General features: G+C 34.1%; 2 protein-coding genes across 2 annotated transcripts in view; one reads left to right on the top strand and one right to left on the bottom strand.

Annotated features, from left to right (window-relative positions):
- LOC130683585 (serine/threonine-protein kinase TAO1-like) overlaps nt 1–12,758 on the top strand; it is a 112,189-nt gene that overhangs the window by 72,135 nt on the left and 27,296 nt on the right. Inside the window, exons 10-13 of the mRNA XM_057501529.1 lie at nt 3,586–3,679; nt 5,211–5,292; nt 7,714–7,878; nt 9,736–9,939. Coding sequence (XP_057357512.1) covers nt 3,586–3,679; nt 5,211–5,292; nt 7,714–7,878; nt 9,736–9,939 — 545 coding nt within the window. The remainder of the gene's footprint in view (nt 1–3,585; nt 3,680–5,210; nt 5,293–7,713; nt 7,879–9,735; nt 9,940–12,758) is intronic.
- LOC118907544 (formin-like protein 1) overlaps nt 6,614–12,758 on the bottom strand; it is a 58,981-nt gene continuing 52,836 nt past the window's right edge. The window contains exon 21 of the mRNA XM_057499527.1: nt 6,614–6,707. The gene's annotated coding sequence lies outside the window, so the exon portion shown is untranslated. The remainder of the gene's footprint in view (nt 6,708–12,758) is intronic.

The raw sequence follows: 12,758 nt of genomic DNA on the forward strand, positions 1-12,758 counted from the left end.
ACTCAAAATGGATCAAAGATCTAGATGTAAGACATGAAACCATAAAACTCTTAGAAGAAAACATAGGCAAAAATCTCTCAAACATAAGTATGAGCGGTTTTTTCCTGTACACAACTGCTCAGGAAATGGAAGCAAAATAACAAATGACCAAGTGGGAGTATATACCAAACCAAAATGGTTCTGTACAGCAAAGGACACCATCAACAGAACAAAAATGTAACCTACAGTATGGGAGAGTATACTTGTAAATGATTTGTCCTATTAAGGGTTAACATCCAAAATATATAAAGGACTCATACTACTAAACACCAAAAAAAAAAAAAAACCCGACTAAAAAATGGGCAGAAGACCAGAACAGACATTTTTCCAAAGTAGAAATGCAGATGGCCAACAGGCACATGAAAAGATGCTCCACATCACTAATCATCAGGGAAATGTAACTTAAAACGATAATAGTATATCACCTCAGACCAGTTAGAATGGCCTCTGTCCAAGAGAAAAGAAAAAACAAGTGTTGGCAAGAATGTGGAGAAAGGGGAACCCTTCTACCCTCTTGGTGGGAATGTAAATTGGAGCAGCCACTGTGGAAAGCAGTGCGTAGGTTACTAAAAACACTAAAAATAGAAATGCCATATGACCCAGTAATTCCAATTCTAGGAATTTACCTGAAGAAAACAAAATCCCTGATTCAAAAAGATGGATGCACCCCTCTGTTTATTGTTGCATTACAGTAGCCAAGTTATGGAAACAGCCTAACTGTCCATCAGTAGATAAGTGGATAAAGAAGAGGTGGTACATATACACAATGGAATATTATTCAGCCATAAGAAGAAAAGAAATGCTGCCATTTGCAACAACATGGATCAACCTAGAGGGTATTATGCTAAGTGAAATAAGCCAGGCAGAGACAAAATGCCATATGATTTCACTTATTTGTGGAATCTAAACACAAAACAAAAGGAACACAATCGCAGTAGACTTATAGACACTGAGTAGTGACTGGTGGTTACTGTGGGGGAGGGATTGGGGTGAGTAGTTGAGGGTGAGGGCAATAAAAGGGCACAAAAATTTTCAGTCATAAGCTGGTCACCGGGATAGTAGAATAGCATGGAAAATATAAGCACTGCTTCTGTAACATTTTCCTATGTTGACAGTAACTGCAGTAGTGGGGGTGAGGATTTAATATGGGTGACTGTGGAACCACTGTGTTGTATACTTGAAACCAATGTAAGATTGAATATCAATGATACTTCAATTAAACAAGTATTTGAAATGGAAAATATCCTTTGAATCCCTGAAGGCTACCACAGTCTAGATTTAGTAAATCTCTATGGTTTTTAGCTAAGTTCAGTGTTCTTTGACTAAATAGAGATGTTCAGCTTTCTGGTAAATGACAGATCAAAAATCATACTCTGGTTTGATATATTGATGGTACACCACTTAGAATTTTTGAATACTTTAATAAATCACAGTAGAAACACGAGTTATTTTATTCATTACGAATTTCTTCAGTAATCCCTTCCCCTTCCTGGATCAAACTAGTCATTCTTAAAGCTGTTGGGAGGACGGTATAAAGCAGGTGTCCATGTCACCTGCTGAGCCGTGGTAGCCCGGCGTGGCGTGTCAGGGTCCTGTGGGGAGAGGAGGGAGTTCCCGCAGACAGAATGCCTTGTATGTGGGAGCAGAACCTGTGCAGGGAGGGCGGCAGTCAAGTTTGGGGATTCAGAGTCCTGGTGGGGTGACCAAAGCATTCAGACCTGGAAGTAGCCCGGCATGGGGTGTCAGAGGCCAAGGAGCGCGTCCATATTTGGGGGTGGGTCACCTGACACAGTGGCAGTGCCTGATTGAAAGGAAGGGGGCTTCCCTCCTGAGGGCTGATGAGGAGGGCCTCACTGCAGAAAGTGATCCAGTTTGGATGGGGTGTCAGAAACTGAGTGGATGAAGTGGACATTCACACTGTAGACAGGCTTGGAATGGGGTGTGGAAACTTGATGGGGAAAATGGGAAAGGGTGGTGGCCAAGATGGGAGACTGGCTATGTACAGGGGCGATTCATCAAATATATTAAGGCTAATGAGAGTGAGGTTTCCTACTGTCAGAGAAGGGTGCTACAAATAATGGAAAGAGAAGGCTCGAATAAATAGTACCATAGCATTGGATTTGAGATATTGTAGTGAACTCAGTTGTTTTCAATAAACAACTAAAGATATTTAATGTGCAAGTATGAATACAAATATATGAGGGACGTGTGTGTTCCCTTCCTTTATCCACTGACAGGATCTAAGAGAAGTGACACGGGCAGTAGCAGTGAGCACACTGCCTGCCACGGCTCCTTGGAGCCGTGTCTACAGTAGGGAAAGCATAAGATGATCCTGGAACATCTTAGTGCGCCAGAGAGCAAGGAGCTGAGCAGGGAATGATGGAGCCATGCCGGAAAGGCAGAAGTCGGCTTCAAAAGATTCTCAACTGCTCAAAAATGAAACAATTTCAACATCAAAATAAATGATAGTAGCAGGTTATAAATTATTAAATGAAGAATCTAAATCTATACAATAAGAGAATAAAATGATCTTTATGCAAAACAGAATATTTATATAGACTCAAGTACCTTTTCACAAATACTTAATTATTACAAAGAAAAAATGTGAAACTTCACCATGAAACCTTGTGGAATGGTCTTTAGTGATCAAAGTGAACACCATCAATGACAAGACTATCTGAAACCATGGACCTGTTCTATAGGATCATCATAGAATACACTGAGAAAAGCGTGACACTTGTGTCTGTGATATTCCTGCCAGAGATGTGTAAACTAAATTTAATAACAGCACAAAGCCAAACTTAGGGATATTCGAGAGTCAAAATTGTATACTTGTGAATTGTCAAGGTCATGACTTCAACTGTCACCTTAAGACTAGAAAAAGAAGGGCAAATTCAATCCACAGTAAACAGAACAAAGAGACCCAGAAAAGGTCAAAACAGAAATCAATTAAATAGAAAATGAAAACAATAGAGAAAATCAATGAGATCACAAATTAGTTCTTTGGGAAAATTCATGAAATTAATAAACCTCTGGCTAGATCAAACAGAAAGAAGACACAAACAACCAATATCAGGAATGACGGGACATGACTCCAGATTTTACACATATTGGAAGTATTATAGGGATATTTTATGAACAGTTTTATGTAAGTTTAAAACTTAGAAAAAATGGCCAATTTCCTTTAAGGGTGCAGATGATTGAAGGTCAGTTTTGCTACAAAGGACGTTATTAGGACATTTGATTGAAACTACAGTGGAGCTTGAGGATTAAATAATAGTCATGTATTCATATCAATGGTCTGATTTAATGACTGTATTAGGTTCTCTTAGAATGTTCTTGTTTATTGGAAAAATACACTATTTAGAGATGTTGTGCATCAGGGCTGCAATTTCCTCTCTATTGACTCACTTAACTAAGTTCTCTGAACTCTACTTGCAACTTTTTTCCTAAGTTGGGGTTTATTTAAAAAAAAAAACCTAAGAGTGCATCCATGCTCCTATATAACAGGCACATATTTAACAGGAAGTTTTCTTTCTTTTATAGCGGAAAGGGAGCCTCCTTTATTTAATCTGAATGCAAGGCGTGCCTTATATCACATTACCAGCAATAACCCCCCTACACTACAGTCTAATGAATGGTGAGTATGGCTGAGAGATATATTGTTCAACATGGTAAAATTTAAATACTTTTTCATAATGTTATCAAAATGATTTCATTTCAATGAGGTGAAGTGTATATAACCTGAAGAAATATTAAAATAGCTTTATTTTATCCTTACATCATGTATATCCTTTATTATCTCTACTTTTCATAGCATATATGTAACTCAGTTCAGAAATAAAAGATAGGTGATGCTACATGGGAGCAAAAAGTATGGCTTTTGTATAAAATGTAATATACTTTTTGTACCTTAGCGACACATACAAGCCTGATTATATAATAAATAGCATGATTTAAACATTCATATTTTAAAACTGCAATATATAGATTGCCACAACCTGTACAGATATCTAATTGGGGAATGGTTTATAATTGATATGGTATAAAACATAGGTAAAAATGATTTGATAATTTATCAGAATTACCAGATAATTCATAGTTTTTGGATGATTCTAATTATTATTTATTATTCAGAATGTGCTTTGATGTTGCATCTTCTAGTGCTTCTTTGATAACACTGTTATTCATGTAAAGAAGTTTATTGAGAACAGATGGACAATTTTAGGAAAGAAGGATTTTTATCAGTGATAGAAAATTTTAATGGGAAAGTCTTCAGGTGTATCTAGCATTTGAAAAATTCTAGGGGACTATCTACCTTACTTAACAAATACTTTAAAATTCACAAGTAAGATGCATAAATTAGCAATAATTTATTTTTTATCATTACATTATTAAGGCAAGTTCACAGGTCTTTGCTGCTTCTGTAGAGATTTGGCATAGAGTTTATTATGGTACATCTGAATAATAAATACACTAAACACAGGCTGTCTTTACACTGGTTGATACTTTAGGGATTCAAAAAAGAATTCTTGTATAAAAGAATTAAATCTTATTTGAATATTGATGACAAACATTGATGGAATATTTTTTACTTACTGCCTTACTGAACTCTCATCAGTAACACTATATAATAGTAGGTTACAGAATTCTAATTTTTAAAAAATTTTTACTGTTTTCTGAAACTTTTGTCCATTTGCTCAAGGACACTAAATACTTAGATATAAAAAATGTTCTTTCCAAAACAAATAGCGTGATGTTCTGAAACATGCTATATGGAAGATGATCCAAGGGTCAAGCAAGAAAGACGTGGCTAGAGAAAAGAAAAAAAAAAAGTACTAAGAAAAATATTATCTTAGATTTGAATGCAAAAAGGAAAATGATTGACTTCCCTAATTTACCGCAACATAGAATGAGTTGTGATATTTAAGTATGTGAGAGCAGGATTTTAAAATAATGTGTGCCCATCTATCTTTGCAAAATGGTAAAGATCCATTACTTGGTTTGCATAGCTTTTTATAGACTTACATGATGAAATATACAGTGTATTGTGTCTGCTTTTTTTTTATGATTTCTGTTCTCCCTCCAACCCATAGGGACATGCCTTGCTTTGTGGATGTGTTTTTAAAGAAAATAGCAATATGTTCACTTAATACTTTCCTTTACAATAGGTCCAGTTCTTTTCGCAACTTTGTAGAGTCTTGCCTCCAGAAAAACCCTAGAGATCGCCCTACATCAAAGAAACTTTTAAAGGTCAGTTATACTCTATTTTGTACACCTAAGAAATTATTTGAAAGAATGTGTTTTATTCTTCTTTGATTCTGAATCAGTATTAAGTACGCTGTACTGGGTTTTGCTAAAATACTAATTTCATAATACCATTCTTTCTTGGAAATTTTCTTAGTTGCTAAGTTTTTTCATTTGCTTTTCAAAATTAACTGCTTTTACCATGTCTGAATAGAATATATAGTTAAATATTCAATGTAGTAGTACTAAATGACTTAATTTTTATATGTGCAAGAATATATTCATGAGTTACAACTACAAATTTTAACTCATGTGGAACAATGTCATTTCAGAGGTGGCAAAGCATAGTTTAACTTTGGATTTAATTTTTGTATCTACCATACTTTATATATCCATCTGTCCTATATAAAGTAATATGAAAGGAAGAGAAGTGATGTGTAATACATTTACATAAATACTGTGGGAGAAAAGAGATTTCAAAAGAACTGTTAAAAATGGATATCACATTTTTGTTTCCTTTTGAGAAATACGTTTTTCTAACTTAGCAATGACAATATTTTAAAAGTAATGTCAATTCTAGTCATTTTTCAATAGATTTGGTTACCTAATTTAAATAAATTATTAGTATATGCTTTCTGTTCTCAAAAATGTTTTCATTTAGAGATTCACATCTTATTAATAGCAATAATAGTATTGTTCAATTTAATATAGTTCTTAAAACATCTAGATAAGGCATTAGTGAGTAGCAGTTGACTATCTTTTTGTGACCCTAAGGAATTTTGTGGATTTTTCACTAGAAAATTAAACTTTCAGCATGCATATTTTAGAATTTCAAAGAAGTTCAGTTTATTTTCACCAACACGCAGTTCAATATGCAAGGATATTGCAAGGATCGTGTACATATTCTGTAGAGTTATTTGCAACTACAGTATGTAGAAGAGCAGTATAAAGTTTCAGTAACACTTAGGGAATTCTAGGCCCTAAGCACACTTACAGTCTCAAATGCAAGCCCAAAAACTAGGTATTCACAATAGCAACAAAAGGTTTAGTATACCTATGAATTATGTAAGTGAAAAATAAGCAGGATCCATTTGTAGAAAACTATTAAATAACTTAGAATTACAAGATATATTATTTTCAGATAAAAAAGACCAAATATTATAAATAGTGGTACATACCAAGCTAAGGCTCAGGAAAAGGAAGAATGTGACTGGCTTCTTACATTTGCCTAGTGAAGGCAAAAGAAGCTCTTTTGGTAATAACCCAGCCCACCCGGAATGGATACTTGACCTTGGGTGATGCCAAACTTGCATATGTATTCATTTACCTGGTCCATTTTGTATACTGACATTATTGAAAGTGATAGGAAGAATCTGTCAAGTGCATCCTTCCCTTTGGCCTAATCACATTTCTGTTGCAGTCTGTTATAAGGAAAAATAATAAAATGGAAAAAAGTGACTTACTGTATGAAGCTATTTATCTCAGAATGAAAAACTGAAAATAATTATCCAGAATTAGAATAATGGTTATGTAATTTTGGCATGAACATTTGAGGAAATAGTCTGTAGGCATTATGAGTTGAAATAACATAATACTTACAGCAATAAAAAGAGAATAATATATAGTTACAACTCTTCAGAGAAGAAATAAATTTGAGCTAATAAAGGAGGTAAAAGTCTTAAAAGAATTCAAGATCATCTCATGAACTCCAGCGCACAAGTCATCTTTCTGCAATCTGTGTGCTAACTACAAAACAAAATCTATACACGGAAAGTTTCTGAGAAGACATAAATATCCAAAAAATACCAAATGTAATGATGATAATCTTATAGTAGAATTGTTCTTTCTACTTTTCTGTATTTCATAATGTTAAGCTTTATTAAATATCAATGGTAAAAATCACTAATACATAACGTCTTTTAATCAACTGCTAGTGTTTTATGAAGTTTCATTTAAGCAACATAAAGGAACCCATTATACCCAAGCAGTATGTGATGCAATTCACCATCAGTAAATACATTCCTGTTGAAATCTAATGTAATTCAGAACTGATAGTGCCTCCTCTATGAAACCAGTTCTAAGAATTTGTAAGCGTTTACTTAGGGCTCTAATTGGACTTAATTCCTAATGTTTACTTAGACTCTGATTATTTCAACTCTGCATTTTCATTTGGCCAACAAAGGTGTCATGTTCAAAGTTTTCATAAAAAGTACAGTGGAAGTTATGTAGGCACAGAGTGTATACATGTAAATTACATTTTATAAATATAAGAAGTAAAAAGCATAGCAGAATTAGATAACCATAGATTACATGCATTATCTATAATTATTTAGGATAGTAACTCTAGGGTCCAAGAAGGGATTCATTTGTTCTGAATGAAAAAATATAGAGGTCTCAACCTGACTTTTGCCTTCTACTCTTAACCAGCACCCGTTTGTGCTTCTGGAGCACCCTACAACGGTGTTAGTAGATCTCCTTCAAAGGGCAAAGGATGAAAAAAAAAGAGTGCTGGACAGTCTGCACAATCAAAAGAAGAAGGTCCTTTCCCGGGAGGCACATAAAGGGCCAGCAGTAGAAGCACAGGAAGAAAAGGTAATAACTTAGAAATGGCTCAAGTATTGGGGTCTCTTTATTGGCTTCTTTCCTTATGGAACTTTTCTTGCCAAGAATCTTTTATATCAGTGGTTTCCAGATTGTGTCTTCACAGTGATTCTCTAAGGTCCCAGGTGGAGAAAAAGGTTTTGCATTCTTTAAACCAAACTCTCGGTAGTGCACATTAGCATAGTAAAGCTCTGTGAAGTCTTTTATTAGAGAAACCTGTTCAACTTTTATTTAATCTAGTCCCTCTCAAAATTCTGGTCTACTGAACACTTTTTTGCCTGATTGTCTGATGGCATGGGACACGCTTTTGGAAGTATTTGAAATTACAGGTTTTGGAAGTTGACGGTGCTCACAGAGAAGTCATTAGAATTACCAACCATTCTCCTTATCTTGTTTATTGTATAAACCTCTCCCCCAGTGCCTTTTGTGTAATGTTTCATAAATGTTTCTTAAATTGGAAATTTCTTGCTTTTTAAAAAATAAATAAATAAATAAAATAAACATGTGACTTAGCTCAATTTATCCTGGGGGAAAAAAATTACCAAGGATTCTTATTCTGTTACTAAGAACACTTCGTTCTTTTCAGTTGTGTATAGGAATTCATTCCTCTACATGGTTCTAAAATACTCATTTTATAGGTGAGTAAAGTAAGGCTCAGAGTGGTTAACTAACTTACTGTAGAAGCATATGGGTTCGGATTCATATATTACTCTTGAGACCAAGTTGTTTCCATGTTGCCATGTTTCCAAATTTGCAGTAGAAATGTTACAGAACTTTCTCAAAGGAAAATATAAAGCTTATGATTTGTGGAGCTATCTTTTTTAGTCTAAGTATTTTCTGTTTTCTTCTTTGCTCATGTCTCAATGCCAAAGCTTTGATTCTTTTTTATTGCTTTCTATTGAGAAAGATCCCTGTATTCTGAAAACAGGAGTAGTAGTTACTTTTCTTTTTAATAACACTACGTAATTAATGAACTATAAAATAGAAGATTGTCTTACATACAGTTTTGTTATTTTTGATATTGTTTTTTAGTTCTAACACTAGTCACTAGAAAATTGGAGCTATTTTAGGTATATGAAATACTTTAGTAAAGTGAAATTAATAAAATTCTGATGTCATTAAACATTAGAATAATAGCAACTTTTTAAGGCTGTAGATGTAAGAAAAGATCCTCCATATACCATGGGTCTGTTTTTATTATTCTGCATATCTGACAGAGTTTTGGTATGGTAAGACTGTAATATTGGTGCTCAGATACCAAAGTTTGCCGGGATTCTTGGGAAGAACAGTCTTCTAATTATGATTAAATATATATACAATTTTTAATTTTACATAAAAATAGGTAGGAATTAATATTAAATTACTTAGTGGAAGAAGTTTAGGCCAAAGACTATATTCTGAGAAGAAAAGAAATATAAAAGGCTTCAATAAAAAATAACTAAAAGGGATATTTATAGGATTAAAAAAAAATAGGCTGGGGTTTGTTTTCACCATTGGAATCATTAAGAAATGAGCAGCATCTCTGTGTATACCCCATGAGATGTGTAGTAGAAATGCATTTCAAAGTAATGTCAAAAATTTTAGAGAAAAGACTACCCTTTGGAAATAACTCTGAATTGATTAACTTTTTCACATAGTTGGTTGGGCTTTTTGGTATTTACTTGTTGGTCATTTTTTTAATCTGTCGACTGACAACTGATAAACTTTCTGGTCTTGGCAAATACAAGGAATTTCTCAAAATAGACCACTAACATTCTGAAGACTGTGTGTGCCAAGCGGTGTGCTAGGTGCTAATAATCAAGAATTCAGGAGATAAAGATATTTGAATCTAATACTCTTTTCCCTCAGAACCAAGATCACGGTGTTGGACAGACAGGAGCAGTGAATAATATTGGAAGTCATCAGTCTGTTCCCCGTATGTCCAACAGGACCAGGAGTCAAATCGGTAGGGTTAACATTCTTCCAGATTCCCCAGATAACAAGAGTGAGCTACACATGATGGAGGGAATCCACACACTCATGTCTAATAATTCTGCCATCTGTCTAGAATCTGTGAGTATTTGGATTTCAGTGAAAAAAATGTCAACATTGGTAACTAATTTTCCTAGTCTGGTTAGTTGAAGAGTTTGGGGGTTTTTTTTCCTTTGATGTATCAGAAGTTTGGAACAGAATTTTAGGCAACTTATTTTAAAATGGCAAAAGGCTTTTTAATTCCCAGTTTAATGTCTGCATTTAGGAGACATGTTTTGAGAATGCAAAAAGAGTATTTTTAAAATCTTAGAATAAATAAATTAATAAATACCATATGATGTATTATTTGAAGTTACTTAGATGAAAATGAAGGTATTTAAAAATAGTAAGTATACAACATGATATTAATGATAATGGTTGCCTTTGAGACATGGAAAAAGGTTTAAGGTGGGTGATAATGGAAAGTGATTTTTGCATTTTCCATAATGTTTACATTTTAAAAATAAAACGATGTAATTGTAGAAAATTACAACATCTCAGTTTAGGAAATGTGGATGTTTGCTACACTGTCACGTGTAAGATTTTAAATTTTCTTGAAAACATTGGAAGGTCAGGTAACTCCTTTTCACAATGGATCGGAATGCTTCCCTTTTAACTTCACTGCTTTCAGTATTACCAAAAGTTACTAGGCACGATAGCTAAAAGATGGAAACAACCCAAGTGTTCATCAACACATGAATGGATAAACAAACCATAGTGTGTGTATATATATATATACATTTATATCTACAATGGAATATTATTCAGCTGTGAAAAGGAACGGCATTCGGATATATGCTACAATGTGAGCGAACCTTGAAAAAATGCTAAGTGATATAAGCCAGACACAAAAGCACAAATATTATTAGAATTCCACTTATACGAGGTATTTAAAATAGGCAAATTCATAGAAAGTAGATTAGAGGTTGCTAAGGGGCAAGTGGAAGATGAAATAAATACTTTTATTTATTTATTTATTTTATTATTTTGGTGTCATTAATGTACAACTACATGAGCAACACTATGGTTACTAGCTCCCCCTATTACCAAGTCCCCACCACATACCCCAGTACAGTCACTGTCCATCAGCATAGTAAGATGCTACAAACATGTACATGTCTTGAACATGATGTTTTAATTTCTGTGACAAATACATAGGATAAAATGGCTGAGTCATAGGGCATATGTATGTTTGACTTTCATAAGAAACATACAGGTATTTTATCTCAGATATGTCCTGCAAATATTTTTTCTCCATCTGTGATAAATTACAAATTTTAGTTTTAAAATCCAATTCAAACAACCCATTAAAAATGAGTAAAGGCCATGAAAAAGCTAAAAACTTTTCCTCTAAAATCAGGAATAAGACAAGGATGCCTACTCACAACACTTTTATTCAACAGAGTATTGGAAGTCCTAGCTACATTATCAGGCAAGACAAAAATAAAAGGCACCCACACTGGTGAGGAAGAAGTGAAACAGTCATTGTTTGGAGATGACCTGATACTACATAAAAAAAGTCCCAAAGACTCCACCAAAAAACTATTCAAATTAATATATAAACTATACCTCAATTTTTAAAAATGTGTTAAAGACTTGAATAGACATTTATCCAAAGAATATATACAAATGGCCAACAGCACATGAAAAAGATACTCAATATAATTAGTCATTAGGGAAACGCAAATCAAAACTATAATGAGTACCACCTTATAGCCACTAGGATGGCCAGCTATTTTGTTGTTGTTGTTAAGGTATCATTGATATACAATCTTATGAAGGTTTCACATGAGCAACACCGGTTACTACATTCACCCATATTATTAAGTTCCCACCTAACACCCCATTGAAGTCACTGTCCATCAGCGTAATAAGATGCTATAGAATCACTGCTTGTCTTCTCTGTGCTATTACTGCCTTCCCCGTCTCCCCCCTCTACACTATGTGTACTAATCATAATGCCCCTTAATCCTCTTCTCCCTCCCTTCCCACCCACCCTTCCCACCCCTTTCCCTTTGGTAACTGCTAGTCCCTTCTTGGACTCTGTGAGTCTGCTGCTGTTTTGTTAGATGGCTAGCTATTAAGAGAGAAAAACAAAGATGGAAAATAACAACTAGGGAGCACATGGAGAAATTGGGACTCCTGCTGTATATTGTTGGTAAGAATGTAAAATGTCAGCTGCTGTGGTAAACAGTTGATTATTTCTCAAAAAGTTAAACATAGCATTCCCCATGACTCAGCAATTCTACTCCTAGATGTATACCCAAAACAATTGAAAGCAGGTACTTAAACAAATGCATATACACAAATATTCCTAAAGCAGTATTCACAATAGCCAAAAGGTGGAAGCAAAACAGAGGTCCAGCGACAAATAAATGAATAAACAAATGAGGGTATGGGCATACAGTGGAATATTATTCAGCTATAGAAAGAAACAAAGTACTGTTACATCCTATACAATATGGATGAACCTTGAAAACATGCTAGGTGAAAGAAGCCAGATACAGCAGTTCACATATTATGTGAAACATCCAAAATAGATAAACCATAGACAGAAAATAGATTGGTGGTTACCAGAAGGGGAGATTAGGGAGCAACTGCTTAAAACATACAGGGTTTTCTTCTGAAGTATTATATATGTTTTGTAACTAGATACAGGCAGTCTTGCAGAACATCATGAATATACTAAATACTACTGAATTGTTTACTTTAAATGATTAATCATACATTATGTAAATTTTATCTCTATTTAAGAATCCAGTTTGTACATTTTTTTTCTTTACAATGAGGCAGTGGTTGCAGAACATCACGAATATACTAAATGCTACTGAATTGTTCACTTTAAATGATTAATCTTACAT

Source organism: Manis pentadactyla, chromosome 4 (genome assembly GCF_030020395.1).
Source record: "Manis pentadactyla isolate mManPen7 chromosome 4, mManPen7.hap1, whole genome shotgun sequence".
NCBI lineage: Eukaryota > Metazoa > Chordata > Mammalia > Pholidota > Manidae > Manis > Manis pentadactyla.